Source organism: Gordionus sp. m RMFG-2023, chromosome 1 (assembly GCF_954871325.1).
Source record: "Gordionus sp. m RMFG-2023 chromosome 1, tfGorSpeb1-WG-v2, whole genome shotgun sequence".
Classification (NCBI taxonomy): domain Eukaryota; kingdom Metazoa; phylum Nematomorpha; class Gordioida; order Chordodea; family Parachordodidae; genus Gordionus; species Gordionus sp. m RMFG-2023.
The window spans coordinates 83,230,884-83,258,861 of NC_088775.1; the positions used below are offsets into that span (position 1 = coordinate 83,230,884).

Below are 27,978 nucleotides of genomic sequence, written 5' to 3' on the forward strand. Positions count from 1 at the left end.
ACCTTGCCTCCTTGAAGATGGAGATCTGGTGGGGTAATATATTCTGCTATATTTTTTCTTTTAATATTAATTATATTAATAGATATTGTATTTAAAGACGCCGCATGTGTGGCATATATATATTAATGCGGTAGAGATTACATAACTTAGTTACAAAATTATAGTATAAATTTTGTCCAATGTATACCAAATAATATTTAAAATTAAATGGATTTAATGAAAAGTTACTTATAAATTATATGACTTGGAAAAATGTTATTTATTTGTCGTATCTATTTATAATATTAATTAAAAGTTATATTTGTTTCCAATTTATAGGAAATATATGGTAATAGGGAAAAAACCCCCCGGAAAAAAGCCCATGGAAAAAAAATTGAAAAAAAAGAAAATCGTTATTTTTTAAAAAAATTTTCTTGTCAATTTTTCTTAAATTTTTTTCTCAATTTATATTTTTCTTCCCATTTTTGTTTTAAGTCATTATTAATCTTTATTTTTCTGATCTTTTCTCAATTTTTTTCTTCTCAATTTTCCATAATTTTTTTAATATAACCTAGCAATAATTAATATTGATAAATAATTTTATAAGCGAATGCCACAATCATTAACAGCTATTAAACTCCAAAAGAAAACACAAAACACTTACGAAAAAATATTCGAAGTAATAATGTCTAAATGTCAAGAACGGGAATTATTTCCTGATCCATTATATATATACATGGATTTTGATAAGTCTGCTATGAGCGCGGTTAAAACTGTCATTGGTATGATTATTAATATGTTAAATTATTTAGATTTATTTTTTCAATGGGGATCACATCATAATCAGAGGATGCGTTTACCATTTGTGAGTACCCATAGAAAAATTCAAAAGCTATGTCTGGAAAGCCAATACAGAACCGATGAAGCCCTAAGCTTCTTTTGTGGCATGATGGACGGCTTAGCATTTGTTCCTTAATGTGATATGGGCAATGCAATGGCATTCCTTAGGGTTAAGCAATGGTAAGGATACTTGAATATTTCGATATAAATTACATCAATGGAGTATCAAGGGAGGTCACAAGAAGCAATTCTCAATCCCAGACAAGTAGAATTGAGCCTCGATTTCCTCCAGAAACTTGAAACGTGAATGAAAGCACTCTATCCGACGAAGAACGCACGTTTAATCAATGCGAAGGTTGGAATCATAGTTTTTCTAATCTGGTTCGGAATAAACACCCATCAATCTGGGTATTGATTAAAAAAATGAAATGCGAGGTGGCTGCCAATGAAACCAAACTTGAACGATGGCGTGTAGGTAGTTAGACACCGAAAACAAAATCGCAGTGCAAAAAAAATGCTGATGTTCAAATTGGTACAGGGAAAAAAATATGAGTAATCTTTAAATAATGAATTGGGGCCTAAAAAAATTTATTATTAAATTTTATTTTTATAATATTTTTTACTAAAATACTAATTTGTCTATAACTTATTAAATCCAAATAAAAATATACATATATTATTAGATCTTAAGTAAATTCAAAAAAAAATTTCGGGGGTTTTTTTTCCTGGGAGTTTTATTTCCGAGGGGTTTTTTCCGGGGTTTTTTTTCCATGATTCGAAATATATATAATGTTATGTTGATTATTAAAATATATAAAATATAAATTAAAAAAGTAAATATTTTTAAATATATATATAAAATAATGGAAAAAAGAGATGTATATTATGGTGGAAAAATTTCTGGAAAATATTGAATATTTCTTTTTTATAACAACGTAATAATTTGAACCAATATTATGTTCAAGACAAAGGTCATATTTAATTAATAAATAAATATGAATATTATTGTCAAAGATAGTAGAATTTAAGATTGGGAGAATAGAACCGTTGTCAAATAAAGAAAAGTTAGAACTAAAATATGATACTAAATCTTTATTAAATACTTAAATATAAAGTGAAAACATAATTAAAATAAAAGAAAAATAAAATTAATATAAATTAATATTTAAAAATTAAGTTCGCAAAATAATAATTGGAATCATCTTACAAGTAAAATATTCCCGATTATATATACTTTTCTATACTATTCATTTACATAGTGTTTAAACAACAAACTTAAAATCTTGAACTTTATTTAATCTGAATAATAAATCCTTTTTATTCATTTTTCTTATTTGAATATTACAACAATTATTATGTATAAAGATTAGTATTTACTCTCATCTATATTATTTATAACCTTTATTATTGTTATATAGCCCACACCGATGACGCGACGAGCATGACAGGCATTAACCTGAATAGCGTAGCGGTAAATACTAACAGAAATTTATTAGCTTCTTTGCTCTGTTTAACCCTAAGTATCTGAAAGATTTTACCGAATATAGGGGGTTTTATAATTAATCACCCGGATTAGGTCGGTAAAAACTAACTGAAACTTATTGGTTGCTTTCAGCAGCAAGTATTTTAACGTAGCAAGTTCATTAATTAAACATGCTCATTATCTAATTCATAATAATCGCTCAAAATTATACAATTAAATAAAAATCTTTCAGCATTAATATATTTTGTTAACAAATATAAATTTTTTTTTAAACATTTTTTTTTAAAATATATAATATTAGATATTTAGAAGCAATTATATTGTATAAAACTTAACAAAATGTCAATCACTCTAAATTTATCTTAAAACTTTTCATTGCCGCAAATTTCAAAAAATGAATTCAAAAGTACCTCAAAATGACATATTAGAAACATTGATTAATTATAAAAATATTACCAGAAATGATTTTGGAATTTCACATTTACTTAAAGTACAAATCTTTAGATCGATATTGGTTAACTTTTTTTTTGCTAAGGATGATATATTTTTCTCTTTCTTAATATATGTACTTGATGATAAAGACAAAGATATTGTGACAGAATCTCTAAATATCATTTTTATAATAGCATCTAAGCCGCAATATATTAATTATGTGAAGAACATTACAAATATCAATAATATATTAAAACATCTACAAATCAAGTTAATAAATATTTGAACATATTTAATATAATGCTAGATATAAAAATGAAAAAACATTAAATGATTTAGCTTATAAAATATTCAAGTTAATTAATGGATCTATTGCAAAAGATATAATAAAGTTTAAAACAAATTAATATACTTATATATTAATTTAAGTAATGATTATCGACTATCAAATCTACAACCAAAAAACTATTTACAGAATGAAATCCAAAAATCAAAAACATTTGAATTATCACTTAATGGATTATTGAAAGTTTTATATATTTTATAAACATATTATAATTTAATATAGGACAATTTAAAACAATGCCAAGAAGCCTTGTTAAATTTGAGAGGAATTATAAGTTTTACCTTTAATATACCAAGTTCCTTATGTATTGTCAGAACCAAAATTTTATTTGACCCTCACGTGAGTAAAATTTACTAATATATTTGTTTTTGAATAAGGAAGATTATATATTTCTTATCAATGATATCATAAGGAGTATTCCCCATTATCCAAATTGTTTGACCACAGATAAAATTTGTCAAAAATTCTATCCATCAAATTTTTCTCTTGTCACCTCTGTCTTTAACATCACTTCTTCATTTACCTAAGTTTCCATTTTTACCAGCCTTACTCATCAATTTTTATTTACTAATGATTCTTAGTTTTCCAAGCAGACCATTCTTTTTCATGTATCCAAACAAGTGGTTGTGACAGGCCAGACAGAAAATTTTGATCAGAATTTTCAAGTATTCCCATAAATTTTTTTCCTAACTAAAATATTCTATAAAAGTTCTCCAGCCCCTAATATTTTTTATAAAAGAAAAATACAATTCTGAGCTCATAATATTTATGAACTTCAGCCCAACTCAGTTTTGTCTGAGAATCTAAGCAGTTAGACAAACCTCTAATCCAAAACCATTCCCATTAACTCCCTTAGTATCTCCTTTATGCCTACAAATCAGAATACTTTTTAGATTCACCATCCATCTTAATATCTCTGCCATGACTAGGGCTCTAACCAAATATATAAAAAATATATCTCATAATTAAGCAAACTGATTGGAGTTTTCCACTTGACATTTATTTAATAAAATAATTAGGGTTGGGACAATGGCATGACAAAAATACATGCCCTCGGAAACTACACGTTTCTATGCGCCCCTTACTTTATAAAAAAATGATGCAGAATCATAAATAGCATATTAAAAAAATCAAAAAATGTTAATATTATATTTAAAATTTTTTTATAATTTAACGGGCTTTTGTAAAAATACATGTTTTTTACTTAACTATGTGCCCTCGGTAAATTACATTATTTTTAAAAAAATGAAAGCATATTCATATAAAACTCATTAAAAGGATTTAGAAAATGTTAATATTAAGTTTATAAATTTTTTATAACTTAGTGGGCTTTTGAAAAAACACATTTTTATTTTTTCTTTTTTTTGACTAAAATACGTGCCCACGGTAAATATATATTATTTTTTAAAAATAAATGCAGTATCATGTTTAGCTTTTCAGATTCATCATTTTTTTTTTAATTATCAAAAAAATATTTTTTTTTGACTAAAATACGCGCTTCCTATGAGCTTTGATTATTAAATGTATGATGAAACTCTTTCTTTTTATAATATTTCTTATTTTCTAACATTAAAAATAATTAATTTTGGTTCTTTTTATTAACTTATTGAAAAATTATGTATTAAATAAAAAATACTACATAAAAATATTCAATATAAAATAACCCCAAATAATGATAATATTGGTTCATCCAATATTTAATATTGACATATCCCTAGTAAAAATTACATAAGAAAAAAGATTATTTTAAACTAAAACAACTTACTTCTTTTTTTTGGTTTTCCAAGTCAGTCACAACCATCTCCTTTTCCTCATTCTACTTCAATAACCGAACATTCAGATCTTTACATAACTGGTGCTAGCCTCATAATAATTTCTGAATTTTAATTCTAAGGAGCAGTCTTTTATCCTACAAATTACTCTTCCTTTATCTTACCGAGGCCACGTTTAAGTCTTAATCAAATATTCACTTTGATTGCTAACCATGCCTTTATGAACTCCATTGCAGGATAACTGATAGTTTTTGTTTACCATATATGTCATATTGTATATTTAGATAAAATATAAATTGGATTTAAGGTTATGCTGAAGCAACTTAATAATATACCTGAAATAAAAGCTCATTTGTTGGTAAAAAATGAATTTGGGGAAAAGGTAATATTTTTGAAAATACTTTTTTCAAAGACAAAATCTACTAATTTAAACAATTAGGTTATTTTACAAACAGACGACGATTACCTAGATAACGATAAACTTGTCTCCAAAAGTCCCCCTTCAAATAAGAACAATCAAGACATATGTAAAAAGAGTGATATAACATCGGACATGGCTAATAAAGCTTCTGGGTGGTTCAAATCGGCCTATAGTTTTATCAATGATTCATTTTATTGGTGACCAAAAAAAATCATATACCATAAAAAAAAGAAAATGCTACCTATATTTATTGATCTTATATTTTAATGACTCGATTTTTTATATGGAAACATTTGGAAATCTGATTTTTTTTCAAAAATGTAACAAATATAAAAATGACAAATTGACCAATGCAATTTTTATTATCATTAATATATTAGCCTCATGCGTGGAAAATCATTTTTTTTAAAAAAACGTCGTAAAATTTATGTCATATTGATTTGTAAGATTTTAAACAAACGTTCATTGATAAAATTATAATGTAAAATAATTAATAAATTAAATATTTAAAAATTTTTCATAGAGGATTTACGTTTATAATTCAAAGATTAAGTAAATATATGCCTTCATATCTCAACCAAAATCATTATTGGAAATATATATAAATAAATAGAGGGTTTATTTTGACAAAGATTTTAAAATTTGATCAAGTTAAACACCATCTGACTGTATTGTCACCAAGCTTCCCAATTATCGTTATTTTTTTTAACTGAAGTACTATAGTTGTTAGCCTTAGAATTCGTTTTATGCGCGTTATTGACATTAGTAGTGGAAACCGGATTTTGAAATGATTGAAATCCTCCAAAAAAATCATCATCTTCAGTTCTTAAAATTAATGTAAGAATTATTAAAGTTAATATAAATACGCCACTATGGATTATTTTTTTAAGAAAATTTTTCATTAATATTATAAACTGAAATATAAATATCAAAAATAAAATTCGGAAACTTTCGTAAATTTAGTGAGAAAAAAAGAAATTAGATACTTTTATATTTAAAAATAAATACATGTCCTAAACATAATTCTGCAAAGTTTTAACATACTATTTGATAAAATCTTAAAGTTCTTTTTTTATTTTAGCGAATTTTTAAACCAGATTTAAAAAAATCATCGGCTTATTATATACATAGTGCTTAAGCAACCAAAAAGAATGAGACAAAAAAAGCATGAATAACCCTGCATTCATATATACGTATATTCGCCACCACAAGTTCGTTGTTAATTCAGGGTAAACTTGTTTAATTTAGTGCTTACAATTTTAACATTAAAAATTATTGTAGCATGAGAAAAAATATCCAAAAAATGATTATTTTTTAAAATAAATTCTAAAAATAATATTTTATAGTAATTTATACAATCTATCATAAAACTCATTTGTAAAAATATTTTAAAAACTAGTTCGAGAGTTCCAATTTTTTTGACTTCACAGTAATAAGTATTAAGGAAATTAGTTCTGGACCATGTATAATTTTTTAATACTTTGGAGGTAGTTTAGAATCAATAGTAACCATTTTTTATTACTCCACGAGAAAAAAGATCCAAATTTTTAACCAGCAATCTAGACTGGATCATAAGATCTAATTTGTCTAAAATTTCAACTTTTTTCTCTCGAAGACACAATTCATTTCAAATCACTCCTAAAAGTTTGTAATATAAACCATCCAGTTTTTTCCAAAAATGCTTTTACACGATAAACGCAATCAATACAAATTTTTATGCAGTTTTTTAATATATCAAATAATTCCAAGTAATACATTATTTAAGAGAACCAATCAGAAAAGTGGACGAATTTACGATCAAATTACTTTACGATCATGGTCAGGCAAATCAAAGATAGAATGCTCAATATATTCTTCACCAAAAATAATGAATAATATAAGTGTATGAAAAAAATATTCTAGTATACTTTATTATAAAATCCTTACTTTTTTTTTAAAAAAAATTTCAAATCTATCAACAAATTTGTTTATATTTATATTATAATTTTCTATTCAAACCATATTGAAAAGAGTGTTGTTAAATGGCTCGATTGGAGCCGATTTTTAAAAACGGCTTGGACAAAATATTACGCGAGCCCGATGATTTTGCTAATAAATAGCACAAAGGTTTGGACATCTATCTGGTTCCAGGGTTAGGCAATAATTTTTTTGGCCGAAATATTAATTTAACCGTTTTTAAAAATCTGCTCAAATCAAGCCATCTTTGATAAATAATATAATAAAACAAATTTATATTAATTTTCATGAAACGATTAAAACAATCGTTTTTTGAACTAAAACATAATGAAACAACATTTAGTACAAATTGTTGTAAATATTTGTTTTTATAGCAAGTCATTTTGAATATTTTTTGTTGTCAATATTATAATTTTGTCATTATTATTATGTTGGGTTATAAAAACCTTGAAAAAAGAGGAAAATAGAGTTTTTTTTTTTTTTTATAATTATTAATTTATATTTTTTGTTTTTTGGAATTAAGAAAATTATCCTTGTAGATTCAATAACCGTTGTGATATGTTGCTATTGTAGATTCAATAAAAACCGTATATTAATTTATATTTTTTGTTTTTTGGTAATTAAGAAATTGTACTTAAGAAACAAATCACATTGGTAACCAATTTACATCCAGGGTTCAATAAGCTATTAAATCATGTCTTATTTCTCTCTGAGGAATAAGACTTGCCGATCCCTTACGACATTTTTCTCTATATTTGGCATGATACTCGTTTTTTAGGCCAGAGTTCATATTTTTATTACACTAACAGAGCACCTCTGTTATTGAAATTTTAAAAGTTAATAATGGCATGTGTTCTTTTACTGATAACTTAATGGCATGATAATAGGTTTGTAATTATTCTAAGTACATATACATGTAGTTACCTAGTTGGAGATTTGAACAGTTTCGTAGAAAGGAACGATGGAAAATTAAAATTCAGTGTCCAGCAGCTATAAAAGTTTTACAATAAAAATATGGGAGGCGATGTCAAATATTGAGAAAAATGTTGCAACCGACAAGTCTTATTCCGCAGAGAAATAAAACATGATTTAATAGCTTATTGGCAAAAATATAGTAAAAATACGAGATGCAAAAACCCTGGGTGTAAATTGGTTACGAAAGTGATTTGTAGTGGTGTATCATGAAATTATTTCAAAATTAAAATAAATTTGTTTTACTATATTATTTATCAAATAATAAAATTATATGTCTTTATTTTGTAATAGGTTTGAAATTGAAAAAACTTTTTACACGCATTGTGCATTTAAATATACATACTGCAATTTTTTTACGGTTTAAATTTTCTTTAGTTTATGAAGGGCTAATTAGATAAAAATAAGTTTTTAAAAAAATAATTATATCATTAATTGATATGTCGCGAAATAGAGGGTTAATTATAAAGATTAATCAAAATATTTTTTAACATAAAAAATGGGGGCAGGCTAAATTAGGGCTCTACAAGTAAAAATTTCTCAAATAAATGTTTCTGGGAATAAAAAATCAATTAATGACTTTTTAAACAACATTCGTTATATGATTTCACCAAAAAGAGAAAACATTTTGATGTAAGATGTCAGGATTTACCCTCCCCTTCTTCGAAATCTCTTTATTTCCTACATCATCAAAAAGAATTTTAATAAAGAGGCAAACACTGAGAACCCCCTACCAGAATTATATTATTACTTCTGTAGCAATTTTTTAATATTAAATATATTTTTTTACAACTCGATTAAAAAATCGCATTTTAAACAAAAATCACTTAAAACTAAATAAGATTACATCATATTAAACCTATTATCTATTCCACCATAAGAATTTTTTGCTTTATTATTACTGCTACCACCATTATTACTCAATTCGCTTTTTACGTTAGTCCTAAAATCGTTATTGGTGTGATTAAAAGCATGATTAGAATCAATTTCGTTATCGTCAAACGAGTTGGCCGTGTCGTAATTGTCAAAATCGACGTCTTGGTAAGAAGGATGATTTAAATCGCGATATTTAGTGGTTAGGTATTGAGAAGCTTCGTTTAATCCTGATTTAGCTAGGTTGGTTGCCTGTTTGATATAATATAAAAATCGAAAATAATGATGTCACAGATGGATGTTTCGTTTTTTCGCCTCTCTAATATTTAACCCAAACGACCTCGATACCGATATTTAAATAGATTTTTTTATCAGAATATTCATCCCTGTTACAGATTAGTATATATATTATATATATATAATTTTTTCGTAGTCATTATTAGCGCTATATTTCGATTTAGATTATGTAATAAATAATGATTTATTATTGGAATTTAATTATTAATACATTAATATTTATCGCGAAAAATACAAAAAACAAGATTATTTTTATGTTTTTTGTGTCGTGGAAATTACAATAAAGATTGGTAAGTCATTGAATCGTAGGCAAATTTTTTTGTATTTATTATTTTAAAAATAATATTTTAAACAAACTCGTGAGTTTTTAAAGTTTAATAAAAAATCCTTTTATGTCATTATTCCGCTAATAAAAAAAAATTAAACACATACTTAATATATAATGTTTTTAGTTATCTAATCCTAAAACGAATTATTCGTATTTTACGAATGACAAAATTTTTCGATTCAATGAATAAGGAAAAATATTATGAGTTGAACAATTTTTTTATCTATTATTCTATCGAATTATTCTAAACAATTTATAAATAAAAATTATTCTTAATTGCGAAAGGCATTTTTTTCCACATCTAAAAATCGTCCCCTCTTTCAATAATTATAAATAAGGATGTACCGATATTTTTTATCGGATCGGGTCGATATTTCACCCATTTTAAAATATTGGTTATCGGCCAATATTATAAATTTTTCGATCCGATCCGATATAAAATGGCGTATTTAACAAAAACAAAATGTTATAAAAAAGTTATATCTAAAATCATTTATTTTTATAAATAAAATCGAAATCCTATTTATGTATATTTTTTTTAATAATAATAATTAATTAATAAACATTATGCCATATTGTTATTTTTTTTTGCGCATTCTGTTTATAAAAGTGTGCGATAATCTCTTCAGAATCAGTTTTTAGTGAAGCTGGTGATATTGACAGTTACCGTCACCGCAGGCTGACCTCTGATAAATTGGAAATTTTTAAAAAGAAATCTTGGATATATTGATGTTAAATAATTCATATATATTTGTTTATTATTTATATGTATATAGATAAATATATTACTTATTATATAAAAGTGATTTAACAATAAAAATATTTTATATACTTTTAAAATTGCAATTGAATTGAATATAAACTATAACTGATCATTATAATATATTTAATTATGGTATAGTTAAATTATAGATACTAATAAAAAGTATATTAAAAATTAAACCCATTGGTATCTTTATAGAATACAAAATTAGATATGATATCGGATCAATAATCGGCCGATATCAATATAATATTGAAAATATCGGATCGGCCTCTAAAAAGTAATATCGGTACACCCCTAATTATAAAAGATAAAAATCGAGGACGAGTTAGTAAAAAAAAATTATTTATGAAATTGTTAACATTATATATGTTCCAATGTAAAAAAAATTTTAAAGAATTTTATAATATATTTCCCAACTCATTGGCTAACCCTTTTATTTTAACATTTTGTTTTCCCTTTTTTAATAAAAAAAATGATGATTTTTATAAAGTTTTATTGGTAATAATACCAATATATATCAACGGCAATACAATAGAGGTAATGTCGAAATTTATGACGCAAAAGTTTTTTTTATAAAGCAAATTATCTTTTTTAGTCGGATATTTGGTTATTAAAATATTTTTATTATTACAAATAGTTTTAATTTTAAATAGTTGCGTTTTAGTAAAGAAAAATTTAAATACAAGAAAATCAGACATATAGTTAAAATTTTTATTATAATTTGAAAATGATTAATTTATGATTATGGTCAATAATGTAAAGAGAAAATGATATAAAAAGAGAGGAAAAATTATAATCCCGATTGTTTTTTTTATATATTAAATAAAGTTAAATTTTATTATTAATTGTGATTCTATAATACCACGAAATCTCAAAACTTTCATTAAAAAATTTTTATCTGAAAATATTGTCTTTTTTAATTGTCATAGAATGCATTATTTGTATCTTATAAATATCTCATGCTAATTTTTTCTTCTTCTATAAATATAACTTTGGATGTAAGGTCTAGGAATTTATTAGTATGGGCAGTTAAAGTTTCATTCATCTTATCCTTTGAAGACAAAATTTCGTTCAAATTTGTGCCTAATTGAAAAGCTTTTTGACCGGTTTGAGAGCCAATTTTTACAACCTTATCGGAAGAGTAGGCCAAGATTTTCGAGGCGTTGTTGCTTAGCAAGGACCAGCCCTAGATAGAGAAGAGAAAAAAATAAAATAAATACTAGGTAGTAATTAATCAAAATGGATGAATATACTGAATAAACCATTTGCTAACATAATAACTGAAAATATATTCTAAACCATTTTAGGGAGATTTTTCAAATATAAAAAGATGGGGGGGGGGGCTCCATACGATTTAATCTAGAGTTGCCGCCATATTTATGGTAACAGCGACAATTATATTTATGGAATATTTGGTTAACTAAATTTTAGATACAATTTTGCGTATTAAAAAGTGATATTTTATTACAAATTATTTTTATAATTTCATTTATAGCAAAAATTGTTAATTTTATAAGGCCCTTTTTATTTTATAGAAGTTGCCTAACCTGTGTTTCCCTGTATTTTCAGGCCTATTACATTTCATTTAAAAATTCCATTATTACCTGTTGGTTTTCTTCTGAAAAAGGTAAAATTTTATAACCTGGTTGGTGGCTTTCCTTAAAAAAAAATTAATTACAATCCGAAAAAAAAAAATCTCAAAATAATAATGATTTTTTTCAACATTGGGAATCATTTATTATCCATTCTTTTGCCAAAATATATTAAAATAAGTTTAAAAAATTTATTTAATATACTTTATCAATATCAAAATATAAGAAAAAAACCCAATCATATTAGCACAGTACTTCAGTGTTGTTAAACGACTCGATTTGAGGCGATTTTAAAAAATGGCTTACTGATATTTTAGCCAAAAAAATATTGCCTACTCAAAATTTAGCTAATAGATGTCCAACCTTTCTATATCCAAAATCTTTAGGCTTGGGTAATATTTGTCTGGATAAAATATTGAGTCAGCCGTTCATAGGCTCAAATCCGCCGTTCAATAACACTAAGTGGTAAAAATAATTTTTATGTTTTTAGTAAATATTTTATATAAGTATCGGTGATAAGAAAAAAATGGCGTAGGATTATCTCGTAGAACTTTATATCAACGAGAGATAAATGCGATTCTTATTTTATATCTTGTATTATTTTAGTAATAAATGAATAATAGATAATACCGTGTTTATGCTTGACATAGCACCATCCACCAAGGACGAATTGTTTTCCCGTAAAAAGGCAGAATTTCTATTCGTTTTGATAATATTGTATTAATTAAAGTATAACATAAACAATTACCTCGAGGAGTTATTCTGAGTAAAATTAGAGTCATTGCTACCATAGGAATTGGAGCCAAAACCCCCGTAAGATTGATTATTGTTTTTGAAGCTATAAAAAAGAGAAAGTTTGCCAAGTTGTAAAATTGTAAATAATATTTCAAATCAAAATGCATAATCCTTTATAAATTTAATCTTGTCTTTGTAACCTTTGGTTGGATTTAAAGTTATCGCCTTGACAGTTATTATTAAAGGAATCATTGGTGTATGATGAATTGGAAAAAGATGAAATATTATTAAAGGTAGTTTCTTTATTGGATTTTTTGGAAGCTTGGATTCGTTGCTTAGCTTCATTCACGTCCCATTCATCATTTCCTCGTGCCAAATAATTTATCTTCAGTATTTATAAAGATTAGAGGGGAAAAAATAATAGTATACAGATGTTCTCGGAAAATGGCAAGTAGCAAATTAAAACAGCTATTAAAATAATAGTATAAAATATGCCCATTAAGTAATCATTATTAATGGATGCAAGATGAATCAATACCTTGAATTATTTCACCCATTATATCACAGCGGTACAGGGTTTATACCCAAAAATCGAATATTTCGATAGCTACGTTGTACAAAACGTGACTACTTTTTTTTAAATATAATTTTGAAGTGCTATAAAAATAAAGTTTTCATGTGTAACTACCATTTTAGGTATGAAATTTTTTTTTTATATAGTCATCTTAAATATAATCTACCAATATTTTTTTGAATTTTCTTTTATCATTTTATAACTCGCTCATTTTTTTTAAAAAATGATAAAAATAATTATTTTATATCGTTATAATAATTTTTAAGCATCCTTTTCATTTTGCCGTTTTTTTACATCTGTAAATGTAGTTTCTACTCCAAAAAAAAATGTAAAATTCAAAAATTTAAAAATATACATTTTATTTGTATAATTCAAGTGAAGATCACATTATGGGCGTATTTATTAGTATGAACTAATCAATTTTTTTTAAAAATAAAATATATTGAATTTGATTTTTCAGATCTCTTAAATTTAATAGGTTTATCAACAAATTTAAAGTAAGGAATTTCTGGTAGAAATTTTTACGATACTACCGGTTCTGTACAGTTTTCTATTGGGTGTAAAATTTCCCCAATATATGCGTTGGATAAAATAGTTACGATTTTATTTTTTATTAAAAATAATTAATGTTATAAACAAATGCGTTCGTGAACGAAGTTCGTTTATTTAAAAAAAATGATGAAAGGCGTGAGGATATTTTATTTCTTGATTGATTGTTAATTTTTATACTATTTACAAATTTTATTTTTTTTGTATGCTTTTATTACGATGGCCTTTCAAGATTTATTAGTCCTGTCCTGACTCCGAGGTATTTTATATCATGAGTCTCAAAACGTTAAGACTTGTTAATGTACGAAGTAAACATTGGTCGATGAAAATTTATTTTCTATCATATATTCAGTCGGTCCAGCCATCCTGCACCAATACCAGCAATTTTACAATTTCAACTAAGGAAAATAAACGTTTCCCCAACTTCCTATTAAATTGAAAAAAAGTAAAGATATCACTTACAAGATTCCCGAAACTTCAAGTCCGTTCTGAGCATAGTAATGTGAAGGCCTACCCACAAAAAAATAAAATTATTAATGACCTAGTAGTAGAACAACATCCGTAGGGGTGTACCAATACCACTTTTTGGAGGTCGATCCGATCCGATATTCCAGATATTTAATTGATATCGGCCGATAACCGATCCGATATCATATCTAATTTTGTATTCTGTAAAGATACCGGTTTTAATTTTTAATATTCTTTTTATTAGTACAACATCTATAATTTTACTATACCATAACATATGTCATTTAAATATATTATAATGATCAGTTATAGTTTATATTCAATTCAATTGCAATTATTTATATAATAAGTAATAACATTAATCTATTTACATAATTAGTAATAAACAAATATATTGAAATTTGAAATTAATATATAAAATTAATTTATCGAAGATTTCTTTTTAGAAATACCAAAATTTCCAATTTATCAGAGATCGGTCTGCGGTGATGGGGACTGTTAATATCAGTATCACTAAAAACAGATTCTGAAGAGATTAATGAACACTTTTTTAAACAGATTGCGAAAAAAAATAACTATATTGCAGAATGTTTATTAACTAATTATTACTATTAAAATAATTAAGCATAAAAATATATTCCGATTTTATTTATAAAAATAAATGGATTTTTAGATATAACTTTTTTTAAATTTTGTTAAAAGCGCCATTTTATATCGGATCGGAAAATTTTATAATATTTGCCGATAACCGATATTTTAAAATGGGCGAAATATCGGCCCGATCCGATATAAAATATCGGTACATCCCTAAACATCCGTATCACTTTTTTTCAAAGATCTAATTTGTAAAAATAGTTATTAGTAAGTGAATAACGTCCGTAACATTTTTATTTCTTATATTAAAAATATATAAATGATACCACAAACCAAAATCACTTACTAAATCATTACATATAAAATCTTGTGATTTATGGAGCATATTTCTTTCCCCCAAAACGCCATGATATAAAGGATCAATGTTGGTAATTGGCTCGATTAACCAATTTAAATTAAAATTGTAGTCAAAATAGTATCGCAAGTCTCGTGATTTCGTTAGATGTCCAAACCGTTGTGCCAACTATATAAGCAAAATTTCTAGACTTGTATAATATTTTTGGTTAAAAAATAGTGTTAGCCATTTTTTTAAATCAAGCCATTTAACAGCAATGTAAAGGATTAATGGACTACCAACAAATAAATATGTACACACCTCAACTAGTTCATAAACATGATGATAAAAAATATATAACTTTATCTCTATAAAGAGTGGCAGCATTGGAATTGTATTTTTCTTGTAAATTCATAGAACTTCCTTTGTAATCGGGTTGACCCTCTAAAAACTCCCTAAACTTTTGATTCCCGCCAACTTTCATCTTTTCAAGTTCCACGTCTTTCCATTTGTCCATGGTTGTCGAGCGCACAAAGCTGTAATTTTTTTTAACAAATAAAATGTCATTAACCTAAAATAATTATATTAGGGTGTGAAAAAAAAACTTTTATTTTGGTTTAAAAAAAACTTTATTTTTAAAATCCTTATTAAAATTAAAAAATAATTATATCTAATAGTAAAAATATATTAAAAAATTATGATTTAAAAGATATAAAAAGAAAGTAATTCCCCTTTTTACGATCTCGATTTGAATCCTTTCCTTTAAATGATAAAAATTTAAGATTATTGCTCAGAAAAAAATGTTATTTTTCTAGGCGCTACGAGGCTATAATTAGTGTTGTTAAAACGGCGCGAGTCGCGATCCCGACCCAAAGTTAGGGTGGTTTTTTCGACCTTGACCAGAGTCCAAGCCTAAAAAAACGACCTCGACGCAAAATATGGGTCGTTTTTTTCGACTCAGACTTGAAGTTTGGGTCGTTTTTTTCGACTCAGACTTGAAGTTTATTGTTTAAGGCAAATATGTAAAAATATATTTTGCAAACATGTTAAATTAAAATTTCAGTGAAGATGTGGGTAATTCCATGACAAATCGACCTGTGATTCGGCCGACCATCTCAAAAATGAATGAAACTTGGCATGTTAGTTATTTATGTTGTAAATGTTATTAAAATCCAAATTTTAGAGCCCCAGCTCAACCAGATCCAAAGATATACGCCTTCAAAGTAGAGAATCGCGTAATGCGTGATTTCTTATATCTTGTTTTTCTTAAAAAATACTTAAGATAGAATTACAAATAATATATCACTTTATAGCCCTTAAAATATTGAAAAAAAGTTTAAAAATTTTAAGTGTTTTTGTATTTCCGGTAAAAAATAAAAAATTAACATTCCTGGGAAGGGATTTTTTTTTGGTGTTGATACTCTGTTTATTACCTTTATATTAAACTATTTAATGAAAAATCTCGATAGCCATTTTTGTTTTTTTAATTTTATTAAAATTTTTATTATTTTTGTAAATAAAAAAGGATAATACAGATGGCGTTATACTAAATTTATTAATAATATATTATATTTAATAATAATATATTTTATATCGGTATTAAAATCAAAAGAAATCAATTAAGTATAACCAGTATGATGTCCTGGGGCAATAAATGAGCAGCGGGCCATATAAAGATACTTTAAAATTATATTCAAGCTATTATAAAATTATATCTATTTATAGCAAAAACAAAATATGCCATCAGTAAATTTTATGTATATAACCAACGAACAATACAATTTAGAAGAGATTAAACTACGAGAAAGATTCAATTTAGCTCGTCCCATTCCAGGAACTCGGGAAATACATGCTGTTTTTCCTTTGAGTTTAAGTAAACTTAAATCAAAAATATATTCATATGCAAAGGACTTTCAAATTAATAATATCTCAAATGCCGATTTGTCTTTTGCCGATAATTTGTGTTTTGCTGATATTAAAGGATTCGTAACATGTGTTTATGACGATTTTTGGTGGTCAGCCACAGTACTGAAAAAGAATGAAAATACTGAGGAGATATATATTTCCTTTTTACATCCCCATGGACCATCACCATCCTTCTTTTATCTCACAATTGATGAAACGATATGGTTGCCCATGAATCAAATAATAACGATAGTAGATCCTATAACAGTGACAGGACGTACCTATAAACGCTTCAAGAAATAGTATTAATAAGTGCAAAATGGGATAAGATTAAAACAAGAGGTATTTTATTTTATAATTGTTTGTATATGAAATTTTATATGTTTATTTTAAAATATAGCGTCCTAATAACCATATCCGTATGGGCCGCTTCCTTATTTATTGCATCAAGACATCATACTGGTTATATTTAATCGATTTTTTTTTGATTTTAATACCGATAAAAAACATATTTTTATTAAATTAAATATATTATTATTAAAATTAATATAACGCCATCTATATTATCCTTTTTTATTTATAAAAATAATAAAAATTTTAATAAAATTAAAAAACAAAAATGGCTATCGAGATTTTTCATTAAATAGTTTAATATAAAGGTAATAAACATTTTTAGAGAGTATCAACACCAAAAAATATCCCTTCCCAGGAATGTTAATTTTTTATTTTTACCGGAAATACAAAAACACTTAAAATTTTTTAATTTTTTTTAAATATTTTCCAATGTAAAATTTTAAGGGCTATAAAATGATATATTTATTATTTGTAATTTTATCTTAAGTATTTTTTAAGAAAAACAAGATTTAAGAAATCACGCAGTATGCGATTCTCTACTTTGAAGGCGTATATCTTTGGATTTGGTTGAGCTAGCACTCTAAAATTTAGAATTTACAAAAATATACAAAATAAATAACTATCATGTCAAGTTCCGTTTATTTTAAAGGTATTCGTCCGAAAATCGCGTTTTTTTGGTCGATTTGACGTGGAATGACCCATGTACCATATCGTCATTTTTGAACTTTTTTGAATTTTTTTTAGACAAATGGGTAAAAATATATTTTGTAAACATGTTAAATTTAAATTTCAGTGAAGATGTACCATAGGAAAGTGACAATTGTCATAATCGTCATTTTTGAATCTTTTTTAGGCAAATGGGTAAAAATATATTTTGTAAACATGTTAAATTTAAATTTCCGTGAAGATGTACCATAAGAAAGTGACAATTGTCATAATCGTCATTTTTGAACTTTTTACAATTTTTTTTAAGGCAAATGGGTAAAAATATATTTTGTAAACATGTTAAATTTAAATTTCATTGAGGATGTACCATAGAAAAGTGACAATTGTCATAATCGTCATTTTTGAACTTTTTTTAAGGCAAATGTGTAAAAATATATTGTAAACATGTTAAATTTAAATTTCAGTGAAGATGTACCATAGGAAAGTGACAATTGTCATAATCGTCATTTTTGAATTTTTTTTAGACAAATGGGTAAAAATATATTTTGTAAACATGTTAAATTAAAATTTCAGTGAAGATGTACCATAGGAAAGTGACAATTGGTCATTTTTGAACTTTTTTCAATTTAATTGAAGCAGATAGATAAAAATATAGACTGTAAACATGTTAAATCAATTTTTCAGTGATGAAAAACCTTGAAAAAATTAGAATAGTCGATAATTTATTTGGGATATTTTGAAGAAAATGGTTAAAATATAAATTATAAGCTAGTTAATTAAAATTTCGATAAAAGCAATAGAAAAGTGATAAAAGTCATAATTATTTTTAAACTCTATTTAATCAAATAGTAAAAATCTTATTTGTAAAACATGTTATATTAATATTTTAGTATAGAAGAACCCGAGAAAAAGATTCATGGTCGCAAACTATCTCATATAAATACTTATTTATTTTTGGAAAACTGATTTTATTTATAATAAGTATTTCAAAGCCTGTTTTTATAAGAGTGCCCGCTATTTTTTCAATAAAGTAGCGTCTTATTAACCACTTTTTACAATACTTCGAAATTTTTTTTTAATATCTCTATTTCCACAAATAAAATAAATATGATTAAAATATTAAATTAATATTTTTTTATTATATCTTAATAATAATATAGTGTCATCCCCAACTTTAGCGATGAGAAAGTATAATCCGAATAAATAAACTTTCTTTTTTAATTTAATATAATAAAATTTTTATAGAAAAATCACTAAGAGTATTTTCAGTAGTACATTTTTTTCTAAAAGAATCTTCTATACTAGATAGCTAAGGTATCCTGGTGAGGTATTAGATTCACTCTAATTAATATATGGTCATTTAGCTTGAAACTTGGGTGAACAAACATCCACATAATAATTTTTAAAATAGATGATAAAATTATATTTACTGTATTTTTTATTTAAAATATAATTATGGTCAGAGACTTAGTCATAAAATTAACTATCACATAAATTCATCTGTTTGATTCATATTTTATTTTAAAGATTAAGTATAGGACTACACATTAATGTTATAATTAAAATATTTCTTCTCACAATGAAATACCTTATGATTTTTTTATCGAGACTAAATTTATGCGATATCAGGAAGGAATTACATATCATTGTAACAGGGAAATAACTTTGTATATATTATCTATACCAAATGTATCTTCAATATATATCTCTATCGTTGATATTTTAAATTATTTTAGTAACTAGATTATGTAGATTCTTAATATTAATTTAAATGATTAAGATTTTAGAATTATTTATAAATATATCTTAATAATTTGTATGTGTATTTTATATGTAAAATAGCTCGTTTTAAGCCTATTTTAGGTCAATAATTTAGACAGAAAAATAATGACTAATCCTCAGATTACGATAAATGATGTCTAGACCTTTATACCAATTATGAGAAAAATGGCTCTCGTAATATTCTTTTCAATAAAATAGTGAATTAACCGCTTTAAAAATTTGCTCAAATCGCGCCATTTAACACAACTTTATGGAATTAACGCCTGAAAATAAGTATAGCGCTCTATTTTAACAACATTAGTTCAAAGTTAATCCCAGTATAAATTTTAATGTGCAATTTTTCTTAAGTGTTCAAAATTCTAAATATAAATATCAAAAACTATTTTAGTACAAATTTAAAGTCAAATATTATTAAATCACTCATGTTCTCCAATATTCATAAAAAAACAACAGACTGAAACAAGAACACTATGCTCAACTAAAATCTTTGATATTATAGTATAAATATTCTGATTGATTTTATTAAGCATGAGATATTTAGAATTCCATCTTGTTGATACATCGAGCGGAATTTTACAATCACAAATTTTAACAAATTCCTGTATCAGAGAAGGACTTTTATGGATCCTTTTCACCAATGACTCAACCTTTTCCAATTCTGTTGAGATCGTTGATAGTCCTTCTTGTACAATCAGATTTATAATATGGGCAAGACATCGTATTGTGCTGAAATTGGCGTTATAGGTTTCGCGAATTAAAGGAATAATCATTTTCCCAGCCGAAATAATATTTGACCCATTATCATGGGTAATGGATGATATTTTATCAAGTATTTTATACTCGGCCAGTATTGTTATTATTATATCTTTAACATCCTCACCCGTGTAAGGGTGGGCAAATTCCTCAATTGATAATAAAGAGTTTGCTAAATCCCAATTATCATTGATATAAAGGACCGTTATGGCACAATAACTAATCAAATTGTTACTGGTCCATACGTCCGTAGTTATGCCCATCTTGTATTTGTAATTATCGAAAACATTCATAATATTAGTTTTGGCCTCGATATATTAGGTGTTTAAATATTTTACAGCAGTTTGTCTGCACCATACTTTAGAAGATTTATTTAAAAATATAAAGATCTCTTTAAAATCTTTACTATCATATGTCCTAGAATTTGCCCACCCTCACACGGGTGAGAATGTTAAAGATATAATAATAACAATACTGGCCGAGTATAAAATACTTGATAAAATATCATCCATTACCCATGATAATGGATCAAATATAATTTCGGCGGGGAAATTGATTATTCCTCTAATTCGCGTAACCTATAACGCCAATTTCTGCACAATACGATGTCTTGCCCATATTATAAATCTGATTGTACAAGAAGGACTATCAACGATCTCAACAGAATTGGAAAAGGTTAAGTCGTTGGTGAAAAAGATCCATAAAAGTCCTTCTATGATGCAGGAATTGGTTAAAATTTGTGATTGTAAAATTCCGCTCGATGTATCAACAAGATGGAATTCTAAATATCTCATGCTTAATAAAATCAATCCGGTATTAATATAGCATAAAATATTTAATTATTTTATATTTCATTTTATAGAATATAGAATCCATAATCAAATTGGGCAAAAGATGTATTAATGATAGCTTTTACATTAACGCTGAAGAGGTTAAAATGTTGAGGGATATTGAAAATTTTTTGCACCCTTTTTACAAGATTACATGTGAAATAAGTGCAAACTCATCAACAATAGGCATGTATCTTTTATATATAGATACAATGCAACAATTGCTGGTATTAAATATTGGCACTAACATTAATAATGTTATTGTAAAAGCAGCAGAACTTATGTTAACCAAATGCGAAAAATATATTAAAATAATAGATAATTTCGATCTTTATTTATGTAGTTTTTTAGATCCACGTATCAAAAAAACTTTTATACCTATATGGATGAATAAAGTTTGTTATTATGAAAAGTTGATAGCTTTCTACAATAAATATCGTTGTAATCCGGCGCCCGAAAAACCAGGGATAAATGATAATTTAGAAGTGATGTCAACAACTATTTTAAATAATCTCAGAAGGTATATATTATTTCATTATATTAAAACTTTTTTAAATGTCATAAAAGAGTAGATATATTTAATTTAAAAAAAATTTCATTATATATTATTAGGAAAGCATCCCTAGATCCGATGATTGACGAGATCGCGATTACCTAGCTAATCCAGTCGCCTCCTCCTCGATTATAGTGTTGGATTGGTGGCGAAGTAATTCCATGCGTTTTCCCTACCTTTCCTTAATGGCTAGGGATTTTCTATCGCGACAAAGCACATCCGTAGCAAGCGAGCGTGTCTTCTCGAGAGGGGTGGACACCATTACGAAAAAAAGAAATCGCATGGCGTCAGAAACGTTTAAACAATGTTTATGTTTAAATTCATGGAATGCGAATATCATGAATAATAAATTTTGGACATAATTTTTATATGTATATATATATATTGTTAAATATAAATTTTTGTATGTTAATAAATATCATATATAATTTAAATAAAAATATTTATACTATAAATGTATCAAAGATTTTAGATGTTTTGAGCATAGTGTTCTTGTTTCAGGCTGTTGTTTTTTTATGAATACTGGAGAACATGAGTGATTTAATAATATTTGACTTAAAATTTGTACTAAAATATTGATATTAAGATTTAGAATTTTGAACACTTAAGAAAAATTACACATTAAAATTTATACTGGGATTAACTTTGAACTAATGTTGTCAAAATAGAGCGCTATACTTATTTTCAGACGTTAATTCCCTAAAGTTGTGTTAAATGGCGCGATTTGGCAAATTTTTAAAGCGGTTAATTCACTATTTTATTGAAAAGAATATTACGAGAGCCATTTTTCTAATAGATGGTATAAAGGTCTAGACATCATTTATCGTAATCTGAGGATTAGTCATTATTTTTCTGTCTAAATTATTGACCTGACGGTTTCTAAAAATAGGCTTAAAAGAGTTATTTTACATATAAAATACACATACAAATTATTAAGATATATTTATAAATAATTCTAAAATCTTAATCATTTAAATTAATATTAAGAATCTACATAATCTAGTTACTAAAATAATTTAAAATATCAACGATAGAGATATATATTGAAGATACATTTGGTATAGATAATATATACAAAGTTATTTCCCTGTTACAATGATATGTAATTCCTTCCTGATATCGCATAAATTTTAGTCTCGATAAAAAAATCATAAGGTATTTCATTGTGAGATGTGCAGGTAGGTTTTATCATAACTAATAGCTTCAACGAGGAAATATTTTAATCATAACATTAATGTGTAGTCCTATATTTAATCTTTAAAATAAAATATGAATCAAACATAGATGAATTTATGTGATAGTTAATTTTATGACCCAGTCTCTGACCATAAGATATTTAATAATTATATTTTAAATAAAAAATACATTAAATATATTTATGTGGATGTTTGTTCACCCAAGTTTCAAGCTAAATGACCATATATTAATTAGAGTGAATCTAATACCTCACCAGGGATACCTTAGCTATCTCTAGTATAGAAGATTCTTTTAGAAAAAAATATACTACTGAAAATACTCTAGCCGCTATTTTATAAATCTAAAAAAAATTTAAATTAATATTTTTAATGATTTTTCTATAAAAATTTTATTATATTAAATTAAATAAGAAAGTTTATTTATTCAGATTATACTTTCTCATCGCTAAAGTTGGGGATGACACTATATTATTATTATTAAGATTAATAAAAAAATATATATATTTAATATTTTAATCATATTTATTTTATTTGTGGAAATAGAGATATTTAAAAAAAATTTCGATGTATTGTAAAAAGTGGTTAATAAGAAGCTACTTTATTGAAATAATAGCGGACACTCTTATAAAAACAGGCTTTGAAATACTAATTATAAATAAAATCCGCAAATAAATAAGTATTTATATGAGATAGTTTGCCACCATGAATCTTTTTCTCGGGTTCTTCTACACTAAAATATTAATATAACATGTTTTACAAATAAGATTAGTTTAAAAATAATTATGACTTTTATCACTTTTCTATAGCTTTTATCGAAATTTAAATAAACTAGTTTATAATTTATATTTTAACCATTTTCTTCAAAATATTCCAAATAAATTATCGACTATTTTAATTTTTTCAAGGTTTTTCATCACTGAAAAATTGATTTAACATGTTTACAGTCTATATTTTTATCTATCTGCTTCAATTAAATTGAAAAAAGTTCAAAAATGACGATTATGACAATTGTAACTTTCCTATGGTACATCTTCACTGAAATTTTAATTTAACATGTTTGCAAAATATATTTTTATTTGGCCTTAAAAAAATAAACTTCAAGTCTGAGTCGAAAAAAACAACCAAGCTTCAAGTCTGAGTCGAAAAAAATAACCAAACTTCAAGTCTGAGTCGAAAAAAACGACCCAAAATTTGGGTCAGCTCTGTTCGAGCCGACTCGGCTAAGTCGATTAACAACACTAGCTATAATGCCAAGGTTCTGCGTGCCTATTGTCAGAGCAAATAAATCTCTGCAAGGCAATTTGGTGTGGTTACTTATTTGTTGATATTCTGTTAAAAAAACTAAATTTTGTTGTGGGGGGGGGGACTGGACAAAAGAAAAATTTTGTGGCTAACCCAACTATTAATAGTATTACCCCCAGGCGTCTTGCAGTTGATATAGATATGTTTGAAGACTCTAGAATATTCAGAAACAAGAGATTTGAATAATATCCAATACACATTACCATGATGAATGTGACAGACAACCCAATCTATTACACTAGCTATGGTGGCCATTGTGAGTGTAAACAATTTTCATGATGAATTCGGCTGCCCACCCAATCTGTTACACTAGCTATGGCGGTTATTATGATTGAAAACAATTTAGCAAGTAATGACTTTAAATTCACTAAGAGACACAAGGGATCTACTAAGAAGAGACTGAGTCATTCATAGCAATTTTTTAAGGTCAAGACGTCCTCAGTAGTTGCAGGAGCATCAGTGGGCAAGCCTTAAGATATTTTTGTGGTTTGTCAAAATAATGTCAAAAATTGGGAAGGTGTTAGGGACTACCCAAACTATGATTTGATGGTGGTGTCTAAAAGGCTTTCAGAAGAATTAATTAGTCTTAATATATTTCTGAAGAATAATATAAAGATCAAAGACTTGATAGAGCAATTAATCCTAGATGTACCATTTTGGGAAGAATTGAAACTAAACTGCAGTTTTTATCTGACAAATTAATAGTTAATGGTTTAAAAAGATAGCAATAATTCCGAAATCAAGTAACAGGAAGAAGTTCTCCAAAATAAATTAATTGTATAGACCTTTGTTATATTACTTCCAAAAAATAGGGCTGTGCCGTTTAACATCGGATAGGCTATATTTAGCGTTTTCCAAAAACATTGGATCGGGTTGATTATTTAAAAAAGCGATCCGATATTTTTTATTGTTTTTTTTGGTTATTTTATAATAGTATATGTAATCATATAATTTTTTATAATTTTATAAATAATTGAACTAATATACAATTTAATTGTTGTAATGTATAAAATTTTACACTATTTTTTGTTAAATTATCTGCAAAAAGGAAAGGATTTTAAAACATCAAAAGAGTCAGATTTAATTAGTGTTGCTAAAAGGCTCAATTAGTCAACAGTAAATTACCCATGCTTGGTTTAAGTAATATCACAAAATGTGATATGATCGGTGAAAAATTTGTGTATTGGCACCAGGGATCCAAACCGAACCTGAACCGTTAAACCTCTAAAACCGGTATTTTTTATCGAACCTGAACCGAGCCTAAACTGCTAAAAAAATTCTAGCCGAACCTGAACCGAACCGATAAAATGCCTCTGAACCGGTTCGAGACTCATGATTTTATGCTTATAAAATAATATGTAAGTTATTATTAGTATAATTGAAAAAATTTCAATTATATTCTAATTATTTTGAAGATTATCATGAATCACGTTTGATTGATAAGTGTCGGTAATAATTTTTGTAAACTTGAGTAAATTGTCATTTAACAACATTTTCCTCTAAGCTTATAAATTATAAGGCTTAGAGAAAAATTAAATCCAAAATATTATTATAAATCACATATCAAATCTGATATCATATTGGCAGTGCATGCTACCAGAGTTAGTGTGGACTATGGAAAGATGTTTTTCAACAATTAAATTTATAAGCTATCTCCATATAGATGTAATTTGAGTGGGAAATTTTGAAAATATATTAATTGTGTGGCTTAATAAAAAAAAATTTAAGTAAAAAAAGTAAAATATTGTTCATATTAAAATTAATCATTGATATTTATTTTTATATTTATAAATTAAATTTTATTTTATAATGTGCAATTAAAATAAAAGGTAGGTTTTATACATGTATTTTTTTAAATTAATGATAAAATTAAAAAAATATTTTCCCTATACATAATTCGAATGTGAATACAAAAGTGTTCAAACCAGTTTTTAGAGGTTCAAACCGAACCGATATTTTGATTTTTTACGAACCAAACCTGAACCGTTATTTTTATCCAAACCTCAACCCGAACCGATATTCGTTTCAGTTTGGATCCCTGATTGGCACAGCCCTACAAAAATTACACTAATTATATTCAACACTAAATTTTATTAGTAATGTAAATAAACCTGTTTAATATTTTTATTTTTTTTAAATTAAATTTTGGAACTTTTACATTTTTTATTACTATATCATATGACATATACAGTATACAATTGCAAATCATTTATAAAATTAGACCAAAAGAGTTATGAAAGTGCAAATGTAGATATGCTAAATAGTGAAAATTATGGAAAACATGTTAGACCCACTATAGATGACGATCGGTCACTTATAGCTCAAAATATTATAATAGCATTTTTTATGTAATCACTAATTAGACCAACATTGGAGATAATTCTTTAATATAAAAAATAAAACAGAGGTAGATTGATAGCCTAATATTTCAGTGGGATGTGTCCAATAGGGGTATCAAACTATTTATGTATCTGTGAATAAATTAGGTAAATATCAGATTATAAATATTAGAATCATAAAAAATGTGATTGAATATTTTATAAGCAAAAATTTAGTTTTTGATAGCATTGCATCAGAAAGATTACTTAAATGACAATAATATGAATTGTATCCAAGACATGGTTATCATATTTTAATTAAACCTTAAATGGACACCAAGGCCTCTATGTTTTCCTGAGCATTCTAAACATATCCAAATTCCATATGATACACTAACCCATTGAGGATTTCTGCTATCACATTCAAAACAACGCTATAAAAAATTATATTACATAATGAATATGTATATTACATTGTTTTCATTCTTTAACTTAACATCTTTTAGAGTTCGCAATGTTCTAGGACTAGCCATGGTTATGTAAGCAGGTTATCACTATAAAAAATGTCTAAAAATAGATAATAATTATATATATTAATAATTTCATAACTTGACCAATATATGCTATAATTAATAATTTCATAACTTGACCAATATATGCTATAATTAATATATTTTTATAATATATTTTGAAATAGGAAAGAAAGTTTCCTACAAATTAACTAAGGTAGCAAAATTAATTATGTAATGACTACAAAGTATATAAATTCCTAAAACTTATATGGAAAAAATATCAGCCAATATCACAGTTTATCAATTTAATCAAGCCTACAACTCAACGGGGAAAAAGTCCTAAGGGAACATAATAGTTTTGAATGAAAACTACCTAAATTTTAATTTTGACTAAGAATACGAATCCCAAAGAATAAGAATTTTATTTCATACGAATAAGGACAGCTTATCAATGTAATCAAGCCTACGATTCAGCGAAAAACTCAATGGGAAAAAA

The 27,978-nt window shown here is 25.9% G+C and overlaps 2 protein-coding genes across 2 annotated transcripts; one reads left to right on the forward strand and one right to left on the reverse strand.

Moving 5' to 3' along the window:
* Positions 1-589: 589 nt before the first annotated feature.
* LOC135930835 (armadillo repeat-containing protein 1-like) lies at positions 590-5,474 on the forward strand. Its single transcript, XM_065467623.1, has 5 exons — positions 590-761; positions 2,238-2,290; positions 3,303-3,419; positions 5,160-5,234; positions 5,292-5,474. Exons 1-5 carry the CDS (start codon positions 590-592, stop codon positions 5,472-5,474), a joined length of 600 nt encoding a protein of 199 aa, XP_065323695.1.
* Positions 5,475-5,776: 302 nt separating this feature from the next.
* LOC135929763 (ADP-ribosylation factor GTPase-activating protein 1-like) lies at positions 5,777-27,964 on the reverse strand. The gene is made up of 10 exons (XM_065466476.1): positions 27,856-27,964; positions 27,444-27,537; positions 27,295-27,404; positions 15,673-15,847; positions 12,993-13,177; positions 12,806-12,895; positions 12,688-12,754; positions 11,457-11,651; positions 9,061-9,326; positions 5,777-6,098 (listed from the first exon to the last, which is right to left on the reverse strand). The coding sequence occupies exons 2-10, from the start codon at positions 27,501-27,503 to the stop codon at positions 5,948-5,950; spliced, it is 1,299 nt and encodes a 432-aa protein (XP_065322548.1). The 5' UTR covers positions 27,504-27,537; positions 27,856-27,964; the 3' UTR covers positions 5,777-5,947.
* Positions 27,965-27,978: the final 14 nt, after the last annotated feature.